This window comes from Astyanax mexicanus, chromosome 8, assembly GCF_023375975.1.
Source record: "Astyanax mexicanus isolate ESR-SI-001 chromosome 8, AstMex3_surface, whole genome shotgun sequence".
Classification (NCBI taxonomy): Eukaryota; Metazoa; Chordata; class Actinopteri; order Characiformes; family Acestrorhamphidae; genus Astyanax; species Astyanax mexicanus.
Window position 1 is genome coordinate 43,420,371 of NC_064415.1, and position 24,204 is coordinate 43,444,574.

The window sequence follows — 24,204 nt, forward strand, 5'->3', positions numbered from 1 at the left end:
TATTTTCTAATACATTCATTAAATTATTATATATTTACACAGAGACTTAGTTTAGACACAATGTCTTAACCGTTTATTAATGTAAAAGTTTTAATGAGACATTTTACATTCCATATCACTAGTTCTGACCTGACTTCTAGAACAAAATGTTAGCTAAAATATAAGTAATGAAATTGTTAAACATTAAAATATTTACAGTGAATTTATCTGATTAAATTTAGAATTTGATATCAATATGGGATACAAATCTTATGGGATAAAACTTGTAGAGATGCTACAAAAAAAAAAATTCAGACCAGAGAATCAACTTACAGGGTTCATTAATCAAAAGATGAACCAGATTCAAAATAACTGATTTGTAATAGAGCTGGACATCGCTACCAAACATCACTACTGGGACAATTTGTGCTGAACCTTGGAGATGCAAATCTTTTGATTCTTTTGTTGCTCAGGATTAATTAATCAACTTCATTCATGTTAATTAATTTTATTTTAAATTAGCCTTAGTTTGGACGCAGTACCCAGTATCTTTAATTTAAATTTAAAATTGTTATAAAATTGTTAATTTATATTAAAAAATAATTGTGTACAGTTTGAGTTGGATTAATGCAGATTTATTAATTTAGTATATGTCTGAAGCAATTAATTAAAATATTGTATACTGAAGACTTGTCCAAGAGCTGGACATCACTACCAAACAATTGCTGGAGAGATTAGCGTGTTTACTGAAGCATTTACTCATAAGTGGATATATGACTATTTTTAACTGTCAATCTGCTTTAATGAATCGATTTCATGCACATAAGCTTCTCTTCATTCACTTTATTTTTACAGTAAGCCTCATAAACACAAATAAATAAACACATTAACCAAAACGTGAGGTTCATTTAAAAAAATTAAACAATTCAAAACAACTGATTCGCTCAAGAGTCTGGCATTGCTACCAAACACCTGCTGGAGGATTTTGTTCTTTACTGAAACACTGATTCTTAAAGTGAGATATGACACATTTGAACCGATGATCAGATTTAATGATCCGATTTCATTCAAGTGAACTTCTTTTATTTGCAGTGAGCCCTAGTTTAGATACAAAGCCTAATGTCTATATTTATACTGGAATCAGACTACCTTTAGATTTGGAAAAGGACTAATGGATATTAAATAATTACTGTTATTGTACCATTTGTTGTTATGTTTGAGTTTTAATGCATATCATCGAGGTCTAATGAAAAACATGTATGTCCAAAACAGCAATTTAAAAGGAAAGAGATAGAAAACTCTAAAACTTCTTAAATTTCAATGGAAGGTCAGGTCACTTTGGAGAATTTCTATTGATACATTCATCAAGATATATTCAGATAGTATAAGAGACTGTGTGTGTGTTTAAATTATATAGTAAACTATAAATATGAAATGGAAATAATTGTTTTTCATTGGAGAGCGATGATATATGTGGTTTATATATTTAAAGCAAATAATAAAAACATTGCATTTATGACACAAAAACACCAATTCAGACTCATGAATCAGCTCACGATTCAAAAGAACTAATTTACTCAAGAGACTCAGTCCGGTGAGAGGCGCTACCAAACTGTTGCTGGTAAGTTTTGTTTGTATACTGAACCCGTGAGTCTTAAATGGAGAATAGAGACAAGCACACAAACAGTTTCAACGTAAAATATTTATTCATAGATTGCGAAGTTGTTTCTTCTGACTAAACTTACAGTGCAGCAAAAACACAAGACGAAAACCGAAGGGAATGAGTGGCGAAAATACAGTTTAAAATGGTCCGTTATTAGCTCATCCAGTTCTGACAGAACATGTGAAGCTGCCATTTACAGAGTTTCCCCAACTTCAGCTGAGCTTTTTGTAGTCTGTGATACAAAAGCCGGCAACACAAGACTATCACCTGTTAATGGATTACCCAAGACTACATGAAATGTCTCCTATCTAAACAAGAATTTCACACTTTTTCTTTTTTTTTTTGGTCCAAGTAACAGACTCATCATGGGGGGGTTAAAACTACACAGTACAGGAATGGTGCATCAGTGGTTGGTTTTGCGTAGTTTATGGAGTGTCACTGGTTTCGCTTGTGCTGAGATCTTAAGTCTTTTTGTGGTTTACCCCAGTTATAGCTAATGCATTTAGTAACATGTCCTAAAGACAAATGAAAATTCATTTATTCCCTATACACTCGAAGGGATGCGACCGATCCCTTTTCATACTGACATACTGTAGCCCTATAAGTGGCAAATACTATCAACAGCAAATTAGTACAGCAGGCGTTCATTAATACACACCGCCTTCTGTTAATACGACAATACATTAAAAACCCTAGAGTGAAAGCTGGTCTCCCTGGTTGAGGAAAGCTCAGGAGGCGTTAAGCGTTAAGTTCATTCTGAGCCGTGTTACTGAGCCAGTCACTCATTGCTTTGTTCTCCTGATTTCAAATTCAAACAAAAACAAACAAACAAACAAACAACCGTACAAACAAACTAATAAAAACGAAAGTCACATTCCACGGTTACTGTTAAGTAGACGATTAAAAAAAGATTTGCATCCTGAACCTGTATTACCAGTGCTGGTCATCGTGTGCAGGTCCACTGTCTAGCCGTTCTAACCAGTTTCCTTCCTTTCCATACGTGAGGCGGGAAAAGGTCAGGACAAATGGCTTTAGATGGATCGGGCAGAAGAGCAGGTACACCAGGTGTAGTACTCATGCTATTCGCCACGACCCAGAGGGACAAGGACACTTTCCCAAAGCTCAGCAACACTGGCTTAGGCGAGAGTGTAGTGTGTAGTGTGGACTAGGACACTGACCAATAACACCAGGTGTCCTCCTGTGGAGCTGGAGGTGAGTCTTTACCACAGTACTGAAAGCTATGAGACAAGGTGATGACTGCGCTCCCGTTTTCCTTCCTTCTGTTTTTTCTTCTTTTTTTTTTTCAGTATGATGCGCCATGACAAGCAAGCAACCTAAACTCAATTCTCTAAACTGAGTTACGTTCGTTGTATGCATAGATGAGAGATGAGATGCTGTGAGGTCTACAACCATTAAAGTCTCTGGTCATCATCATGCCACTGTATGTCTATCAACACTGATACGATATTCAGTAAAAACCTTCATCACTATTCTCTCCGTCCGTCAAAGTCGTTCCAGGACTCCGAGAGATGACTCTTCTGAAAACGAATGCTAACGCTAAGCTAAAATGTGTTAGAGCTCCATAAGCAAGCAGGGGGGGTTAACATACGTTTTTTTTGCACACTTACATCATACATAAGTACATAAATATACACTTACATCTGTGCATATGTATGTACATAGACACATGTAATATGGACATACATATAATTCCATATGTGCACACACATACACAAAGTTACAGCATACACTGAGAAGAATGTTAAGTGCTAGTTTTTGTTTCGTTTTTTTTTCCGAGGATAGCTACTGCAGACCCAGGTCAGCATGCTGGGCCGCCATGGCTACGGTAATACTGGTAGGCAGGATAATGCGGTTTCTTAACGACAGGTACTGTACGGATATTACCCTTTGTTTCCGAGAGTGTGCATATGATCCTATATATATTTTTCTGTATTTTCTCTTCTGTTCGGGTTCTTGCGATTTGGTTGGGTTACAGCAGCTATATACAGAGAAGGAGGAAGAGGAGGTGGAAGGAGCCCCACAGTCCGGTGAGAGGCGAGGGGCGTGGTTTGTGCTAGTGGGAGTGGCCTCACACCTGCCAGTCATGATGTCAGTCAGACAGAATGTGCACAAAGGACATGGGGAAGACTCCTTTTCTCTCAGGTTGACCCTCTATGTGCCCGATCTGAAACAGATATAAAGCATATTGGCGTTAATGATACATTAGCATGCTTTCACATACAGCAGGGATAATGTGCATGAATGTTCTACTGCAAGATACTGGAGGTACAGTTACATCATACTCACCCACCACTCCTGGTCCTCTTCTCCAGTGACAACGATGACCTCTCCCTCAGCGAACGTCAGCTCGTCATCGTTGTCTGCTTGGCAATCGTAGATGGTCTTAACCCTCTTCATTTTGCTCTTCCCCTGAAATGCAAAGCATAAGCACATTTTATCTCGTCATCTCATTGGCATATCAGGCAAGACATAATTGCAAGGTACCCAAAGTTTGTTTCTGCCTAACATTGCTCAGATCCATCGAGGACTAAACTTTACAAGACACAGCCAGCTTGAACGTTTCGGCTGTTTGTGTGTCAGCATATCTAGTATGATCACCGGCTCACTGGTTGTTCTTTCTTGGAGCAATTGTGGTAGGTACTTTCTGGGAACACCCCAAAAGAAATGTTAGCTGTTTTAGAAATATTATAACCCAAATTTCACAGTTTGGATTATGTAACAGTAACTCAGATCCTTATATATGTCGTATGTATACTGTTCCAAGGTCTTGCCATGGATTGGAAAGTTTCTCAACCTAACCATCATCAAAGTCTGCAGACCTCAAAAGATTAGGATAGTGCTTTGTATTTAAAAGAACCTCACAATCAACAAAGGAGTTTGGTTAAATATATTGTTATATATTGTGAGTTTAAACACAATTTAAAACAAGCCATCGACTGTCATCAATCTCTTCATCCCAATCTTACAGCTTTATTTATCTTTATTCTTCTCACATTACCGGGACAAAGTCCTTATAGGTGACAGTCATTCTGATGTAAACGGAATTTAGATATTAATGATTCTTTGCCATGTTTTGGTCAAAACTTTACCTAATTTTTATTTTTTTGGGGGGGAATCTTACACAACTAGAAGTTTTTCAGACAAACAATTTAAATATCCTTAGCTGGCTACATGATGAAATGAGAGGGCAGGAACTTTTGCTTCTAGACGTTGTCCTTGACAATGTAAAAGGCTTCTGGAAATCAGGTTGTCTTTTAGGAGCCTAGCTTTTCACAATTTTTATCAATTTTTATGAAGCTTAAATTAGAGCCATCCGCACCTACATCTGCAATAAATTAGCGATTAACTAGCTTCAATGCTACAAAGCAAAGCTACAGAAGCAAACTTCTGGAACTACATTTGTGTTCCAGAAGCAAAACTGTGACCGTAAATTCTTGCCAAAAAATGACATCTCCCCTGATTTTTGCATGAGTACTACTGGTACTATTAATACTCACCATGTTGATCTTGCGTGGCAAAGGAACAGGCATCTCTACAGCACCCGCCGGTGCACCATTAGTGTCCTCGCTGGCCTGTCTGGGTGAGAGCTCCCCCTGCTGGCTGGAGGTCTGTCCCTCAGACAGCTGCGGTTTGGGAGAAAGCTCCTCTTGAGTTGGCTGTTTCTGTGCCGGCTCTGTGGCCGTGGGTGCCGGGGGTTTGGAGGCGAGGTCAGAGAGCTGTGGCTTAGGCGGGAGGTCCTTCAGTTGAGGTTTGGGTGGCAGATCAGAAAGCTGGGGTTTGGGGGGTAATTCAGATAACTGCGGTTTTGGGGGAAGGTCGGACAGCTGCGGCTTGGGGGGCAGGTCTAAGACGTGTGGCTTGGGTGGAATCTCGCCAGGCTGGGGCCTCTCTGCCGCCTGTGGTATTTTGGGCGGAGGCTCTGTGGGTCTGGTGATTGTGTCTGAGGCTCTTATAGGCGTGTCTGAAGCTCGGTTGGGTATGTCTGAAACTCTGGTAGGCGTGTCTACACTCTGGCTGGGCTTCTGCAGCACCTCAGGGCCTTGATTGGTCTTATCCACTGAAGGGGCATTGACTGGAGTCTTTCGTAATGCCACTGAAAAAAAGAAAGAAACATAGGGACAAGATTTTTTTAAAACATGATAGGTAAAACTGAGCATATTAAGCAGGGCTGCAACTATTGTATATTTATGATAAATAAAACTACTATTAAGTTTACCAAGATTAAGTCTATCTAAAAAACATAGGCCATCATTCGTGCTCTAATGCTCCACTACTGTACATTAGAGTGACATCTCTAATGTAGGGTTCTATTTTTGTTCTTAAACATATGGAAAGGTATTCAGCCCCCCTATATTAATAATTAGTAGAGCCATCTTTCACTGCGATTACAGCTGCAAGTCTTTTGGGGTTTGTCTCTACCAGCTTTGTGCATGTAGAGACTGAGATTTTTGCTCATTTTTCTTTGTAAAACAGCTCAAGCTCATCCAGGTTGGATGGAGAGCATCTGTGAACAGCAGTTTTAATTTCTTGCCACAGTAGCACAATGAGATTTAGGTCAGGGCTTTGGGCCATTCCAACACATGAGCATTCTTTGATCTAAATCATTCCACTAAAGCTCTGGCTGTATTTTTAGGGTTGTTTCTTCCCTGACCCTGCTGAAAAAAGCATCTCTACAGAATGATGCTGCCACCACCATGTTTCACAGTGGGGATGGTGTTTTCAGGGTGATGAGCAGTGTTACATTTCCGCCACAAAACTTTGATTTCATCTGACTACAGCAGGGGTGTCAAACTAATTTTGGCCGAGGGCCACATTGGCATATTGGCTGTCCTCTGAGGGCCAGATGTAACTTATAAATGTAATAAAATGTAACCAAATGTAATATTAAATGAATGTAATTACTCCTTAATGTTAAATAACTCTCAATATATTATTTATTCAATCAAATATTACAGTTGCATGGAAAAATTTTTTTGCTTGTTGCTCTATTAACATAAATCCTTTTAATTTGTCATGTTATGAAATCCAAAAACTCCATCAATCAAGAACCAAACAATTCAAGTGAATAGAAATGACATCAAGTTATATTAACTTTGATCAAAACGTTTGATAGTGAAATAAGGCTTAATAAATATAAAATCAAAAATTGTGAGCTGTGAAGAACATTAGCAGTTCCTCATCCAACCACTAGTCGGAGCTGCAGCAGCAGCACAAGCCCGCAGTCTTTACTAAGTCAGAGCTACAGGCCAGCCACGGGCTACAGAGCTCAGCTGAGCCAGTCTGGAGCGTTTTTAAAATGTTTAAGTTCTTCTGTGTATGAAATAAAGATTTTTAACCCCACTAACCGGATAATACAGCTCTCTACAGTTCATCTTTCAGCCCAAGCAGCTAACAGCAGCAGTTTAGAGCAGCGTCACGGAATCACTGCTCGAATTACATTAAAAACAGGTCAGTTAGCGCGCTGCTAACCTCATATTTTTTTATAACTACGGAGTTTATTGGAGGTTATTGGAAGGGTTATTGGGGGCAGAAATCAGTAAAGGCTGGTTAGATAAGTGATTCACGTCCTCGTCCTTTGCTGAGGTGAAACTGCGACTAGCGCTGTCACAGTGATGTTTATTAATGTCATTAAAACAGATTTTGTCAGGTATTGTCTTATAAATATTTACACATAACTTATATCTCTCCTAAAAAGCGTTTATTTTGGTCAGTAACACTCTTCGTAACACAAAAGGCATACCGGTCTTTCGCCTTGAAACACAGCCGTCCGTCTGCATCAACTTCTCTTTTTCTGGACATTATGGGATAAACATTTGTATGTCTCAATTCCATCCGCGAAGTTACGCCTTCCCTCCGGCAGGGTTTCCACATCAATGACTACACTGCCGTGTAGTGGCAGTAAGCCGTGACTTTGCGGGTAATACAATCGACAAGCATTGTGGGAAATGTAGTTTTTGGTCAAAGAACGCTCCTGACCTATTTATTATAGACACTAAGATCTTACAAGGTCTCGCGGGCCACATAAAAGGACGTGGCGGGCCACATCTGGCCCGCGGGCCTTGTGTTTGACACATGTGGACTACAGCATCTTACAGCACCCCTGTCCCATGAATTGTGGCAAAATGTAAACAATGGATTTCTTTTTGCCACTTTTCTATAAAGGCCAGATTGGTAGAGTGCATAACACAAAGCCTCTTGTCTTCTTTTCTAACCAGTGCTCTCCTTGCTTAATCTGTCAGTTTGGGTAGATGGCTATGGCTTACTATGTCTGAGGTGTAGAAAACTTTTACTGAATAATTTTGCAAGCCACCAAGCCACTGTAGTTTGCCTTAGCATACTGAACTCGTACAAATATACTCACAAATGTCCAATAATAATCACTATATACTCACATTTGGCTTATTCATGACAGTTTACTCTGCAGCTTGTGTTTAATTTATTTTATTTGCACTAATATCCCATGTCCCATATATCCTTTATCTTACCATAGTAAAGGTCTAGACTAAAAGTGTTTTATTGTACTGTGGAACCTTGTATTAGTATGTAATTTCATTGACATTGAAATGATTCAAAATGAATGGAACTGAACTGAATTGAAGAACAGTAAAGAGCTCACCTTTTTGAGGTAGTTTGGGTAAGACTCTTGGCCCGAGTGTTGATTTAGTATGACTAGAAGTAGTGCTGCAAGAGGGAGAAGAAGAGGATTGCAGTGAGCCTGCTGTTTCCATATAATGATTATGTAATAATTACACACAGACAGTACATAGCTGTGTAAATTGTGGTCTGCTGGTAATCACCTTTGCTGCTGCTGAATTCCTTCAAATTTATTAGCAGGGGATGTCCTATTCGCAGGTGGAGGAGTCAACTCGCTTCCTGTGTATAATAGGAAACACACTGTTATAGTTCACGCTCATCTTAGGAGTTAGAAAAGAGGAAATGCACTCAGGTCGGACATGGGTGACTTCAGTTTACGTCATTAGAGCTCTGGACAGTGAAGAGAAGATTGCAGCAGCATCATTTTCCTGTCAGGAAGCTCTAACAGTCTCACACAGTCAAATAGAGGAACCGGAGACTAGCATCTATTACCAAGCTTACAGTTTTAATGAAGAGAGAGGAGGAGATTCAGTCAAGCTATTCCAGTTACGTAACAAATTAAAATCCAGAAAGTCCCTCTGCTGTTGCTCTGTATGTTGGTGAAGAACTAATGATGGATATTCTGTGTTTTTGTCTGTTTTTAAAATTTGAAATGAAAGAAATGACTACGGTTAGCTCACCTTTGCACTGTGGACCCTGGAGCACAGGGCTGGGAGGGTCTGAGAGTGTGCGCTTGTGGCCTCCTGGAGGAGGAGGAGGAGCTCTCTTCTTGGACAGGGTGGAGCTGCCGCTTGTACATGTCTGGGAGCCCAGAGGGAGGGAGGTGGGAGGGCCAGTGGAGGGAGCTGAAAAAGAGAAAAAGAGGAAGAAAGAGAGAACAAAAGTGAAAAATAAATCCCATCATCATTTATATAGACTTATGCAGCATTATGTGGAAAATTCTGTCTTTTTTTAATCCTGGGATTCCTTCTTATATTTTTTTATCCTCGCCATAGGAATGAATGGGGTGCAAAGTTTTTCAAAACATTTCAAATATAACAATTCAAACAACTTTAATACCACCTAGCAACACTCTAGCAACCACAAAACATCTTCTTAGTAACCCATCTGGCATCCACTTAGCAACACAACCTAATGACCACCTGTTATTAGAGCATGGTCACATCCTTAATCAGTGAGCTCGCACAGTGCCCCACAGTGTGGCTTTCTGAAAATACACATGAGCAAATAAGTCTACTTGACCATTTACTAAAGTTTTTTATCTTTAAAAAAACATATTACAATCATACCTTCCATTACCATATTTTTTGCACTATAAGGTGCACTTAAGTAATGAATATTGCGCCTTATGTATGAATTACATTACATTACATTACATTACATTTAGCAGACGCTTTTGTCCAAAGCGACTTACAATAGTCAAGTACAATGTAAAATAAGTTGAAAGGTAAAACATCTTTGGATAGGGATAAAAGGAGGTCAAAGGGGAATAATAGGATAGAGGAGTGAAGGAGGGAAAGAAGGAAATGAGGTTAGAAGTAGTTAGTGTGTTAGAGGTGTTAAGAGAGTAAGTGCTCTTTGAAGAGCTCTGTCTTCAGGAGTTTATTAAAGATAGTGAGAGATTCTCCTGATCTGGTAGTAGAAGGTAGTTAGTTAGAGGTGTTAGGAGAGTAAGTGCTCTTTGAAGAGCTCTGTCTTCAGGAGTTTCTTAAAGATAGCGAGAGATTCTCCTGGAGAGAATTCTACCGGTCAGGTTGTAAGCAGCAGTAAAGCCACTCTGCTGAAGTGCATCGTTATAAAGGAGTTTCAGTGAAGTTTTTTCCAGCACAGAGGCTGGAGCAGTATTAGCATTAGACTCTTACCACAGCACTAGCCCTGGCTTACCTGGGTTCCTCAGTGTAGATCTGTCAGGTGGTATTTACTAGCGTTAAGTGCGATGCTGCTAACTGCGGCAGTTACAGTTTTAATCACTTAGGCACCCACAATCCCCCCACCAACAAACACACACACAGCGACGAGACCTGCTGAATTAGAAAGGAAACATAGCGACACCCTTGTTCCTTACTAGTGTCACATAGTGTGCCTTATAATCCGGTGCGTATGATCTGCTGTAATCTAGGTTTCATAACTTGGTTTCAGAGTAATATAGAGACACGATACATCTTTATTATAGATTATAATAAATAGCACTAATTGCACTATCTAACCAAATATCAATTATGAGCGAGTATTCCAAATTGGAAAAACAGCAAAAGTCTGATAACTTTCAGAAATTAAATCCTAGTTTCAATCCCAAAACAGGAAAAATCTAGTGCATGTATCATCATCTGTATATACAGCTCTGGAAAAGTAAGAGATCACTTCAGCTTCTGAATCAGTTTCTCTAATTTTGCTATTTATAGGTATATGTTTGAGTAAAAAATGGCTGAAATAACAAAAAAATGTTTTCATACCTCAAATAATGCAAAAAAACTAAAAAAACAAGTTCATATTCATAAAGTCTTAAGAGTTTTGAAATCAATATTTGGCTGAATAATCCTGGTGTAACAATACTGTTTTTTTCCCTCTACCAGTCTTACACACTGCTTTTGGATAACTTTATGCCACTCCTGGGTTTTTAATTTGGTAAAATCAAAGAAACTCATCATTAAGTGGTCTCTTATTTTTTTCCAGAGCTGTATATGTCTGCCTCAGTGTAGTGATTTATCAGGGTCTACACAGAGTTCATAAAAAGTCCTTAAGTATACAGATATGCTTTTATGTGCTAATTGTTGCAAATTCACTTTATATATGTCAATTAGTTTTATTTTTTAATAAGTCAGTCCTGATTCTGTTAGTCTCTCCCTCCTGGTGAGCTATACAGTATGTATAGCTCACCAGGAGCTTCAATTAACAATGCTGTCAGATGGCAAGTTTTTGTAATGACATTATAACAGAAAAGGTTGAGTAGCTGCTTTTCTAATTGTGTTAGTTGTGGAATCAGAAAATGTAGTTCAGTAACACAAAAAAACTACAGAAGTTAAAAAATGACACTAGAAAATATGAAACACATTCTAGAGAGCACAGAAACAACAATGCAGCTCCTCGGTCAGGTGTGACTGGAATGGAAAGTGCAGTATTATACTGTGGCCTGGGGCGACACATTCCTGCTATTCCTGCTCAGGTATTAAGTAAACACTGGCTGCCTGACTGCCAGCAGCACGGGTCAGGAAAAGGGCGTGTCTCCAGCACTCACTGTTCTGGGCTCATACGTGATTATTGCTGGGTGTGTAGCGGTGGTGTGGATTCATTTTCTGTGAGATAAACAGAAACAGTCTTCCCCTCGCAACCAGCAGAACTAAATACAACATCAGTTACAGCCCATGCTAATACAGCTTCCTTTTTACATGTTAAAAGCTGCTGATGTGCTGTAGAGTGGTGTTATTTCCTCCCTCAGGCTATATTCAGTAGCTCTTATTCTCACTTATTGAGTTATCGTAACCCATGTTCTATAGCAGAAACAGGCCTTTTTTTTGTGTGCTGTGGTGAGACATCCGTTTCTGTATGCTTTTAAAGTGCGTGGTTTATAGGGTGTACCATATACAATTGTTTAATATAATACAGGGAGGTCCTGATAACCTGATCCTTTAGAAAAAAGTAAAAGAATAATAATAAAAAAGAACACCTCTAAGTTGTCCCTTAAGGTTTTTTTATTCATATTAAAAAAGATACAAAATAAACAAGTATTAAATAGGCATAGGCAAGATCACGATTCATTTTGCTGGTAGATCTGTTTGGGAGAGAGTCAGTAATAATAAAGCAGTGTAGTTTAGGTTTGGCAGACCAGATTTATTAGTGACTTTTTTATTGTATTATAATATAGAGAAGTTTTGATACTTTTTTTTTTAAAGAGAATATTGTAATGTGGTGAGTTACTGAGGTCATCAGCGCTTTAATAGAGAACATAAAAGCTAGTGTAGCTGCATATATTGCAGTTTTTTTTAAATATTTCAATTTAAAAAAGACAAAACTGTGTGTGTGTGTTTGTGTCAGCAAATTTTGAAAGAGAAAGTGCTTGAGAGTCTTCAGCACAGTGACGGTATGTTGAGAGTTTGGGGGAAAGTTAAGAGAGGATGAAAGTAGCAAATAGCTCTATGGGTAGCCTGCTGGATTAGCCTCTGTGACGGCCATAAACCAGCATTGAGCAACATTGTAACAGTGCAAACAGGAATGAACACACTTACAACATGAGACTTTTACTGCCAGTGTGAATGCAGCATGGGCATTCTCAATGTGCTTGAGTCTATTGTGAACTAATGGATTACCAACGTAATGTTAAAACAGTGATCTGGATCTGTTCCACCCGATTTTAGTCCTTTGAATATTATGTGATTGACCCCGATTTCGGATTTTGTGATCGAGGCTATCCCTAATATAATAAAATATAACCATAAAGTGTGAATCTCTTTTTTTGTGGTAATAGCTGTATTCTGTCTTGAAAGCAGTTCTTTTTTTTTTTCTTTTTTTTTACTGTGAAGCTCTAAGAGTCAATTTTGTATAATTGTATAAAGGCTCCTCAAGTGAAAGTTGTCTAGCTTTACTAAACTTTCACACAAAGAAATCCAGACTGTTCTCCTACCTGGTTCCCCAATAGTGGAACAAACTACCTTCCACTACCAGATCAGGAGAATCTCTCGCTATCTTTAAGAAACTCCTGAAGACAGAGCTCTTCAAAGAGCCCATACTCTCCTAACACCTCTAACACACTAACTACTTCTAACCTCATTTCCTTCTTCCCCTTCTTCACTCCTCTATCCCACTATTTTCCTTTGACCTCCTTTAGGCCCTAACTAAAAATGTTTTTGCCTTGAACTTTTATGTCCTCTATTGCTAAATACATAATGATGTACATTATTATTTGTCACTTTGGATAAAAGCGTCCGCTCAATGCAATGTAATGTAATGCCACATTTAAATGTTTACATCGTCGCTGTCCTATGAAAAACAATTATCTCCATTTTTGTAAATTTTTACAAAACTACATAATTTAAACAGACAAACTGTCCCTTACACTGTGCCAAAATGTCTTGATGAACGGACCAATAGAAACTCTTCAAAATGACCCGAAATAAGCTCTTTTTACATTGACTTCCATTGAAAGTTTACAAGGTTTTTTTTCTCTCTCCTGTAAAGTTGCTGTTTTGGTGTTTTTCATTGGACAGCGACGATATACATGTTAATATTTTTAATGAATATTTATTTAGTTGTAAATATCAGTAGTAAATACTTAATATGAAACAAATAGTTTTGCCTATCACACAGATTCCCTGAAATATTGTGATATTATTTGAGGGCCATATTAGCCTCCCCTAGTGGTAAGACATCCTTCTCTATGTGCTAAATGAAGTGAGTGGTCTGTACCTTTGGCGATGCTCTTGCTGGCCACCGCGGGGCCGTCAGCGCCGGGCGAGGATGGCTGATCAGTGGAGGTACTGTAGACAGGGTTGGCGAAGGCTCCGTAGGAGAGCCGCTGTTTGTCTCTGTGACCCAGGTAACCAGGCAAGGACAGCTTCTCCTGGGGGGAGACACTGGACGAGTGGCAGAAGCTCTGTGGCCGTGGAGAACGCTCCTTCTTCACTGGGCTCGGTTGCTGGATGGATTATAAAAAGCAAATGTAGCCTACATGTGTACATAATAACTGACTTATGATCAGACTATACGTGTTATTCTGGTGAGATCTTTTTAAAAGTTGTAATTATTCATTAGACACTGTAAATTAGAGCTAATTATGGAAATCAAAACTAAAACACAGACCTTTACATGTCCCTATTATAATGCAATAAAGAGTGTTTTAGAGTGTGTCTGTGTGAATCCTTTTTAACACAGAGGAGTATATGTGAGATTAGACACTGATATTGGGGAGAGGGCCTCGCACACAATCTCTCTTCTAGATCATCCTAAAGGTTTGAGATCAGGGATTTGTGGCCAGTCAAGTTGTTCCACAATAAATGTACCAAACACAATCTCTAGTGAAGCATACAACTGTCTAAAGAGTCTTGGTATGCAAAAGCATTATGATTTTGCTTCACTGGGACTAATGAGTCTAGGCTGATGCCTGAAAAACAACCCTATAAACCCTTTTACATTATCCCTTCTCAAACTTTATAAATGGCACAGGTAGTCACAATCAGGCAGGTTATGTTCTCCTGGCAATAGCCAAATCCAGACTCATCCATCAGCTGAAGAAGTATGATTTGTCAGTATGTTTTACACTACTTCAACCAAATCTTTGTATTGTGCATGGTAATGGAAGGCTTGCATGCAGCTACTCAACTACTTAACTTTTCTGCACTATGAACCGTAGAAATCGGTAGACCAAGCTCTGCAACTTCACATGATCTGAAGCTTTGTAGCTGAGTTGCTGTGGTTCATAAACTCTTCCACTCTAAAGTAATAGCACTCACAGTTGACAGTGGAATATCTAGGTGAGAATACATTTCAGAAACGACCTTGTTGCATTTTATTATAGTACCACTGTAATCAATCTTTTTATTAAGCTTTTTAGAATCACCTACTCTTCCACTAATGTTAAAAAATGCAGATTGCATGACTAGGTGTTTAATCACAAATGGTGAGTCACTTGTGGTGATGGGACTCAATATATAAGAGATGATTAATATATGTATGTTTGCTCATATAATGAATTTTGACTCTTTTGTGACTCAGAGGCATCTTTTGAGGCACAGAGGCATTTCCAATGCTGTAGTTCTTCTAATAGATCTAATACTGGTCTACAGCAGTCTAACCTTGTCATCCAGGTCATCATCACTCTCATCAATCTCCTCCAGCCGCAGGTTCCAGTCGTACTCCACGTGGACATGAGGGTTGAACTTCCCAGCTGCTGCCTCCACCAGCTACACACACACACACACACACACACACACACACAAATATACACGTACCTCAGGCTTAAAACCACACAGTTCCTCTTTTACTTTTGAATTACAGTTTAAAAACACAAGTATTGTTGCAAGTGCAGCTGAAATATCAGATTTGGCCAACAATAATCCACTTACAGGTTCTTCACACTGTGAGTTTTTTAACCTCCTCGCGATGTCCAAGGCTGTCTCCCCATTCTGATTGACTGAAACCACAGATTACATTAACCCAGGCCTGAATTATCTCAAGTGATGGAGAAAAACATGTAAGAATGCTATTTTATGTCTGTAATGAGCAGACAAGAAGACTCAAATCAAATGAACTAAAACATTTAATAGCTTTTGTATATCCATTGCATCGGGAGCCTGCGTGTAATATTTTATATTTCATATTGATCTTTTTATATTATAAACCATTCCTAAACAGTAAAAAACATGAATAAAAGGTCACATAAAATTAGTAAAAATGAGCTGTTACTTTGCCTCTATGCTTCTAGTACTACTGTTATTCCAGTTCATAGGCGGGGCCAGGTTAATGTTTCATTGGTTTATAAACTCATTTATTGGTCGGTTCACAGTCTATTCTATTGATGGACAACAGCTCTCAAACAGTGTTATGTGCAACAAAACATTTAAAAATAACATTAAAAAGGGTTTGAAAGGGTTAAAGAGTGAGTAAACTACAGGAACTGCAACTGTTATGCTTTAATGACTTTTACAGTTTTCCATGTACCAGTCTTTAAACACATTAAAAAAAAGGTTTAATTCTGTATTCACTCTTTCGCTCACCTAAATCAATAGAAGGTTTTCCCCTGAGCAGCAGCTTCAGACACTCTGGTCTTTCGTAGGTGCAGCAGTAATGGAGGGCAGTGTTCCCGCTGTCCGTCTGTCTGTCCAGAGGGCCACTGTCCAAACACACATAAACAAAAGTGCTTTACCGGAACCTCAATCCTTAATTTAGAACTTCTACTTTAGGCTTCATTGCAAACCCACAGGACACTCAGCACAGGTCCTTACCTATTCTGAACCAGGAAATCCACCAGAGGCAGGGAGGTCTGGTCTGAAGTCCGCACAGCAAAGTGTAAAGCAGTCTCTCCAGGGTCCTGCCACACACATTTGCAAACGTTTAAAAAAGTTATTTTATTGTAAACTGGTGTTTCTTGCTCCTGGGCTCCCCCTGCAGTCATAAAGTGTTTAAGCTATGATGCAGAACTCAAGGCCAGTTTATACTTCTGCATCAAGTTTACGCTGTAGCATACACATCGCTGCGTACACACCGCAGCACCTCCCTGAATATGCAGGATTCTTGCACCATTTAGAAGTCAAATTTAATGCTTTGACTCAATTTAATTTAAGACCCAAAAATGTACTCATAATTTCTTTAGTTCCCCAGTAATGTTATCTAACTTTTCACTGACGTGAGTATGATAGCTAACTCACGCTAATGTTAGCTAGCTCTCCGCTAACCTTTGTTCTATCCCTAGTAATGTTAGCTAGCTCGTTTAAGCTAGCTAAAGTTAGTATGTTAGCAGGCTTGCTGCTAACATTAGTATGATAGCTAACTCATGTTAATGTTAGCCAGCTCTCCGCTAACCTTTGTTCTATCCCTAGTAATGTTAGCTAGCTCGTTTAAGCTAGCTAAAGTTAGTATGTTAGCAGGCTTGCTGCTAACATTAGTATGATAGCTAACTCAATGCTAATGTTAGCCAGTTCTCCGCTAACCTTAGTTCTATCCCTAGTAACATTAGCTAGCTAGCTGTAGCAAGCTAAAGTTAGTATGTTAGCTAGCTTGCCACTAAAGTTAGTATATTAGCTATCTTGCCGCTAAAGTTAATATGTTAGTTTACTTGCCATTAATGTTAGCTAGCTCTTTGCTAACCTTAGTTCTCTCCCCAGATTAGATGTTTACAGTGTTTTCCCACCGGCATTAAACACATTGTCTGAAAATGTAATACCTACAGCAAATTTACATTAAATTTAAGACAATTTAAGACCTTAAATATTGTTGTATAAGCATTGTCATTTTAACCTTTACATGCATGTCTGGACAAGCTGAGAAATACAGAACCGTCCCTGAAATTGAAAGAAGCCTGTTAATTGAGGTAAGCATGTTATTTTATTTTATTTTTTTTGGCCTCCCACCCCACTTTTTTGAAGCTGCTAATTTAATAAAAAAAAATTTATAAATCTTGCTTTAAAACACAGAGGTCATTATCACATGCATATATTCTTTCACCAGCCAAGTATAACCTGTGGTCTGTTTGCTGAACATAGACAAAGTCTGGTCTAGACAATACAAATAGTTTTAACTGTAGACTGTTTAACTTCTGCGATTTGGTCTAGAACTAGGTTACATATGCGCACACATATGTATGTCTGGAAGCCGTGGATAACCAAGACATTTTCAGATCCTTTTAAATTAAAGGGTAGTGAAAACCTGCTCTACAAGTCCTACTATAGAAGTGGTGTAACCTTTTGTTTTGGAGGAAGGGGCAAAGGCCGCAAAACGTTTTGCACGCTTGAATGAAAAAAACAGCCCGGGTTTCAGATTCCGTGTTCAGAGCCTGGATTCCGACAATATCACTTGAAGCTGGTCATGCAATTTAGGAAGAGAAGTGTGTAACTGACAAATTCATGCTCCTCCCCCAAATGAGTGCTTTATAGCAATATCTGTTTATAGCAACTGTTGACAATGGTTGGTCAGTTCAGGGTTTCTCTATGAGTTCTGAATCTAAACAAAGTGTTTCTTCAACTATTCATTTACACATTTTACATAACTGATGTTGGCTGGAACAGCTCTGGGCAGTTTAGGAAACTGAGATTCTAAGTTCGTAGTTGGTCAGAGAGTCGGACATCTTGGCCACATTTATCCTTCTGATCTAACACTGAAATGTCAAACCACCACCATCACCACCACTAGATGAAACACTAAAAAAAGTCCCTGTGGGTGTTACTGAGGGAAGAAAGAAAAGCAGAAATGAATCTATAGACTAAAAAGCAAGGCCTGACTGCAGAGAGGACACTCAATGTACTGCTGCTGAACAGTTCCTAAACAATCAGTTCCATCATCATCTTATATTAAACACTACATCCACATTGTGCTGAACATTTATGGCCTATGATTCATTTTGTGGCCATCAGAAAACAACCTGGTGTAAATATGCTTAGTGGACATACTAAATATATAGTTATATCTCTTTAAACTTTCTTAACTACGTTGTAGTTAGAAAAGGACCAATCAGCATTTTGATTTGAGTCAATACCAGTGTTCAATCGACGATACTCACTGAGGTTGGGGCAAGATGCCATGTTATCCTTTACACTGTTTTCAGCCAATATCAATTGAAGATAATCTTTTAGCTTGATTGGCCAATCACCTATATTGATTGAGGGTGGGGCTGGACCTTATTAAAAACAATGGAATTTTGAGTACCAATAATTTCCATGCAGAACTGCACCGTGGAGTTCAGAGTCGAAGCACAACCGAAAAGGTCTGCTTCTCCAGTGCTTAAACAATATTTTGAAGGTAATTCCCTTGTGTGTGGTTTGCACCATTTTTACTACTTATAGACTGTGGTGACAGCGGTCTCTAGTGCAGGACTTCTGTAATGTTCTGTATCTTCTCTCAAAATAAAGTTTTCAGAAACCACACCACACCAAAACTGGAGATAAACTGATCAGTGTTTTAAGGGCCAATATTTATCTACATTAGTGAGGCCAAAACAGGATGACACAATAACCTTTTCATGTAAACTTAGCAATGCATCATCATGCAGGCCTTCTGTAATGTTCTGAATAGTCTTTTATTAAGAAAATTATTCTTATAATTCTTTAATTTTGTAGTCATTAATAATTTGGAAGCAAATCAGTTGATACTCATGCGTAGCAGACTGGTTTTTCCATTACTACTTCATCCCTTTGTTTTGACTGTTCTGATCATAGTTTTTATTAAACATCAAAGCAAACAAATGCAAAGGTATAGCTAACAGAAATCAGTCATCTGGTGACGGACTAAAATATTTAGACTAAAATTCTGCACTGAAAATGATATATTAAGAGTGTGTCTGTGTGTTACTGTGTGTAACTTTATACCTGTCCTGCCTCAGGGAATGGCTCCAGCATCTCCACCCCATCTGCATAGAGCTGCACCAGGCCAAGCAGGTCTCGAGTCCGCACCGCCTCGTACAGGTCCCCCTGCCTGGCTGTGGCCGTAGTGGCCGTCCGCCGTGCAAAACGGTGCTCCACATATTTAGCATTGATATACTCCTTCCTCTCAGTCCTGCAGAAAACGCACATTATATTATACTAAATATATTACATTTTTTAACACATTTCTGTTACTGCTACAAAGTGGAAAAATGGTAAGTCTTTGCTAAGTGGTTGCTATGCCAGAAAATTTCTATATGTTATCCTTCACACTATAATTTATGAGAATTTAACTATGTCTATAATCAACTGAAGCTACGCGGGATTTTACTCTACTCACATGTCGCTGGATGGCGCAGGCTTTGGCGAGGGGCTCGGGAGGTTTCCTTCCAGGACTTCATTAAAACTACTGTTCCCAATGTTCTTGGCCAGCTGAGAAGAGTTAAGAAAAGTGTCATTTATTATTCTGTAAGCTTTTAAATAAATAAAAAAAGATCTGACATTTCTATGAATGTATAAAGATATTGGAATGGTGCAAAAGCACAGGCGACTCTGTTTGTGGCGTGCTTGCAGAAATGGAGATTCAAATAGGAGAACAACTTGCAATTGGCCACCTTAAATACCTTTTCTCATGATTGGATACACCTGGCTATAAAGTTCAATGCTCAATGAGGTTACCAAACCAATTTTGTGCTTCAGTAAGTCAGTAAAAAGTAGTTAGGAGTATTCAAATCAATAAAATGATAAGGGTGCCCATACTTTTGCACCGGTCAATTTTTGGTTTAATGCATATTGCACATTTTCTGTTAGTACAATAAACCTCATTTCAATCCTGAAATATTATTGTGTCCATCAGTTATTAGATATATCAAACTGAAATGGCTGCTGCAAAAACCCAAATATTTAGAACTAAAAATTATTAAGAATAATAGGGGTGCCCAAACTTTTTCATATGACTGTATTTAGGTTAAAGGTGTGTTGAAAGGCTGCATAGTTTGATTTTTTTAGCCTCTATGCTGTGTTTTAAAAAGCACTAAAACAAGTGAAATAACAGATTTTAAAACTGATAATTGATCAGTTAACTTTAAAAGTAAGTGTAAAAAATATAAAAAGTAATATTAGCTAAATGTATGCCCACACTAAATAAGAGTAAAACAGTGTCAAATGCTTTTAAGACGTAGTTGCATTGCATGAATTCATAAAGCAGCCCTGTTTGTAGCCTGATACAAATACATATTATAACTGTTTAAACAAGGGAGAACCTTTAACCTGATGAATTAGAATTGAGCTGTTATATCAGAGAACCCCCCCCCCCCCCCCCTAAAAAAGGTGTCCTCCTTTTCAGAAACCCAAATCTGGTCACCCTACACTGTAGCCTAAGTGTTTAATGTGTTAAAACAAGCTACGTGCGACGAACCACAAATGATAGCACCCTGGGTTACCTGAACACTCAGGGCTCCTCAGTGTAGCGCTATTGGGCCCCATTTACTAGCGCTAAGTGGCTAGCCCTGCTGCTAACTGTGCTGTTGAAAATATTGGAAATCTAAGCTTACTGTAAATAAACGGAGGCCCTTTAAACAATTTTCAGAAAAGAAATCTGTGTAGAGTAACATCCAACGCTCATTTTGACTTATATAAGAAAATATTTTTTGTTTTAAAAATTACAGTTTTGTTCACTTAGGCTCTTCCCACAGCTTCCAAATTAGAAGGGAAACATGGTGACACCCCTGTTCCTTACTACTGTCAATTAAAATGCACCTTATAATCTGCTGTGCCTTATGTATGAAAAAAGACCAGACAATAGACGTTCGATGATAATGTGTCTTATATTGCGTAAAATACAGTATATAGCAGTGGAGTGCTACATTTTTGATTGGGAGCTAAAATGAGCTTTTAACAACTTTTATTTTTCCGTTCCACCTTAAATGGTGCAGCTTCTGCTGTCTGTTGCACCATTTAAGGTGGAACAGGAATATTTGTTAGCTAGCTACTGAGATTTTTTTTATGACTGTTATGAAGAAAATGAAGAAAACATTGAAACTACACATTAAACTATAGTAATATAATAGTTATCGTAGTTTTTAACAAGGAAAATACACCATACCCCTCTGGCCGTGCACACACAAAACAGAGGAGTAAGGCTAAGTGGTGAACTGGGATTGGGCCTAAACCCAGCTAGTTGCATGCCGGCTCACCAAGAGTTCTGAAGTGCCTAGTTTGTCCAGTTCCATGGACTGGATGCGTGAGATATGAACACCCATCTCTCTGTGGATCCCTGAACACTCGATACACGTCAGGATGCCCAGATTAGTGGACAACCACTTAGGTTCTGTAACAAAAACAGACATAGACACACTGAGGTGAGTTATGGCAGCCATTAGTGCTGGAAGGCAATGGAAAGAAAAGCTGTGCACTTCAACATTAATCCAGAAGGGGGCGTCAGACACTACATTTTGAAGAACACATCAGTAAAGAAGAGTCTGAGCAGCTGAAACATCAATAAAGAACATGGGGTTTTTAACTGTGTAAACCCCCATTTTGTCTGTCAGAGAGGAGTTCTGGCTTAAACCCATCTAATTGTTCTCATTCTATATTTTTTTCTATGAAGTAGATAAGTTGTAGCTGAAATGTAACACCTTCATAAAAAGTACATATTAACACTGGTAAAAATAAATGATTAATAGTAGCTCAATTCTACACAAGTATAGTGTATAAAATAAGTAGACAGACATTGCTGAATTGTACAGGCTATAAAACGATACACAGAAACAATATTCTGAAACAGGTAAATAGTTGTAGCTGAAATCTATACTCTTTGAAAAGATATAAAAAATATAAAAAAATATGAATATAACACAAGTTTATAGTGTAGCTGAATCTATACACAGCAAATTTGACAGTGTATATATAACTATATTAAAATAATGATATATACAGGCTGTAAAATTTCCTGGTAGAATGGCTAATGTTCTATAGCAGGGGTGTCCAAACTTTTTTTGTTGGGGGCCAGAAGGACTCAATAATGATATATACTACTTATAATAATACATTTTCTTGATTACTATCATTTACACACCATTTCACTTTACTATCGTTATCTATCGTGGACAGTGTTGTGTAAACTAAAATTTTTGTTGATGTTTAGTTTTATAATGTCTCCTAATATTATACTACTAATTAGGCAACTGATTCCTGACAAATTAAACATACACACTTCCCTTTGAACTCAGTTCAAAAATAGTAATTTTCCCAACATTCCTGAAATTTTCTGCATTTGCTATCCATTTTTTGTTTCTTTAGAGTTTTAGAATTGTTGGCCCGTTTTCCATGCTACAACTGCGTATACTCTCTGCTTTTAGACCCTTTGGCCCATTTTCTGACACCTAACATTTACACTTTGAATCTCACATTATAAAAACCTATTTCTAAAATACCTTGCGGGCCACTTCAAAAAAGGCAACGGGCCACAAATGGCACATAGGCCGTAGTTTGGACAAGAAAGCAGTTATCAATCCTCCTCCCATCCTCCAACACGTTAACCATTAGGGGTGTCACGAAATTATGTCATGGTCTCGAGCCTCAAAGTCAAAAAGAGGATCGACGATCCCTCCCGCTAAGCTACGCAAGCGCGCGCGCTACGCTAATGGCGCAGCACACTGTAGCCCAGGGTTTTTCAACAGAGAGAGAGAGCGGCTGCATGAGCGTAGCCCCGCCCTCCGACAAAAAGTTCCGCTGTGTATGAGAGCTGCCTTTCAACCGCGAAGGAGAAGCTGAAAACGGATTTATAGAACTATAGATCACAGTGAGGTTGATTAAAAATCTTAAACTGATGATTGACTACACCTGTTGCTTCATTTGAATTAAATAGGCCCACACAGCAAGCCCAGTCATCAGGTGTTCTGTCAAGTTGTGCTACCCTGTCAAACTGTGCTACTCTTATGTGTATATTTAAAGGTAAAAAGACAAAAGAAGCACAATATTAGAGCATGTTTCCAGTGGCACCATGTGCCACAGTCTTGTTTCTCTGCCAAATAAACACTGACACAGACTGAATCTGATGACTCAGAGACGCTGCACTGCGACTACACACCCCCAACACACACACACACACACACACACACACACACACACAGCCACACATGTTTAAACACATTAGCAGGTGTGTAACCTGGCGCTCCGCAGTCGCAGCACACTTCGTTGCCAGGCATACGCAGCACATCTTCAATGATGGCTTTGGTTAGATCCTCCAGACTGTCATCTCCAGCGCTTTGCTCTCCCCTGAAGGCCATGTTCAGAGCCTCCTCCTTACTGTTGGTCAGCACTGAGATCCATCTGCACACACACACACACACATACATACACACATACAAACACAGTTAAACATACAGGTATATACAGTTTTAAAATGTTCTGCATTATAGATTTATACTAATCCAGAATATGAAAAATATATATGTGGAAATATTTACTACAGAAAAAATGAAACAAACTAGAATATGTTTTATATTTTAGATTCTTGTTTAGATGACAGCTTTGCACATCTTGGCTGGACAGTCACCTGGAATTCAGGCTTTTAGTTAACAGCTGTGCTGAACTGGTCAAGAGTTAATTACTTGAAATTCTTGTCTCTTAATGTGTTTGAGAGCATCAGTTGTAAAGTTGTGAAGAGGTAGAGTTACAGGTATACAGTGAATTAATCTATATAAAATAACCACACCCCCAACAAAAGCCACCCAAACGCTTCACAGAGTTGTTTTGGTTTGTTTATTTTGTATTTTGGTGCACTTTGGTTTCTCCTTCTCTGTAAACGGACCAAACCAAATGCAAAACACTCCAAGTTACATAATTAATAGGAAATGGGACAAATGTTAAAATTTCAAAATA

At 38.6% G+C, this 24,204-nt stretch overlaps 1 protein-coding gene across 1 annotated transcript in view; it reads right to left on the reverse strand.

The window, feature by feature from the left end:
- Positions 1–1,666: 1,666 nt before the first annotated feature.
- Positions 1,667–24,204, reverse strand: part of asap1a (ArfGAP with SH3 domain, ankyrin repeat and PH domain 1a) — a 122,084-nt gene continuing 99,546 nt past the window's right edge. The window contains exons 16-30 of the mRNA XM_022678005.2: positions 23,489–23,652; positions 21,516–21,649; positions 19,661–19,752; positions 19,267–19,453; positions 16,192–16,277; positions 15,964–16,079; positions 15,313–15,380; positions 15,043–15,150; positions 13,658–13,886; positions 8,938–9,102; positions 8,461–8,536; positions 8,280–8,344; positions 5,161–5,756; positions 3,950–4,072; positions 1,667–3,827 (exon numbers count right to left, since the gene is read on the reverse strand). Of these exons, the coding sequence (XP_022533726.2) occupies positions 3,753–3,827; positions 3,950–4,072; positions 5,161–5,756; positions 8,280–8,344; positions 8,461–8,536; positions 8,938–9,102; positions 13,658–13,886; positions 15,043–15,150; positions 15,313–15,380; positions 15,964–16,079; positions 16,192–16,277; positions 19,267–19,453; positions 19,661–19,752; positions 21,516–21,649; positions 23,489–23,652 (2,284 nt within the window). The 3' untranslated portion in view covers positions 1,667–3,752. The remainder of the gene's footprint in view (positions 3,828–3,949; positions 4,073–5,160; positions 5,757–8,279; positions 8,345–8,460; positions 8,537–8,937; positions 9,103–13,657; positions 13,887–15,042; positions 15,151–15,312; positions 15,381–15,963; positions 16,080–16,191; positions 16,278–19,266; positions 19,454–19,660; positions 19,753–21,515; positions 21,650–23,488; positions 23,653–24,204) is intronic.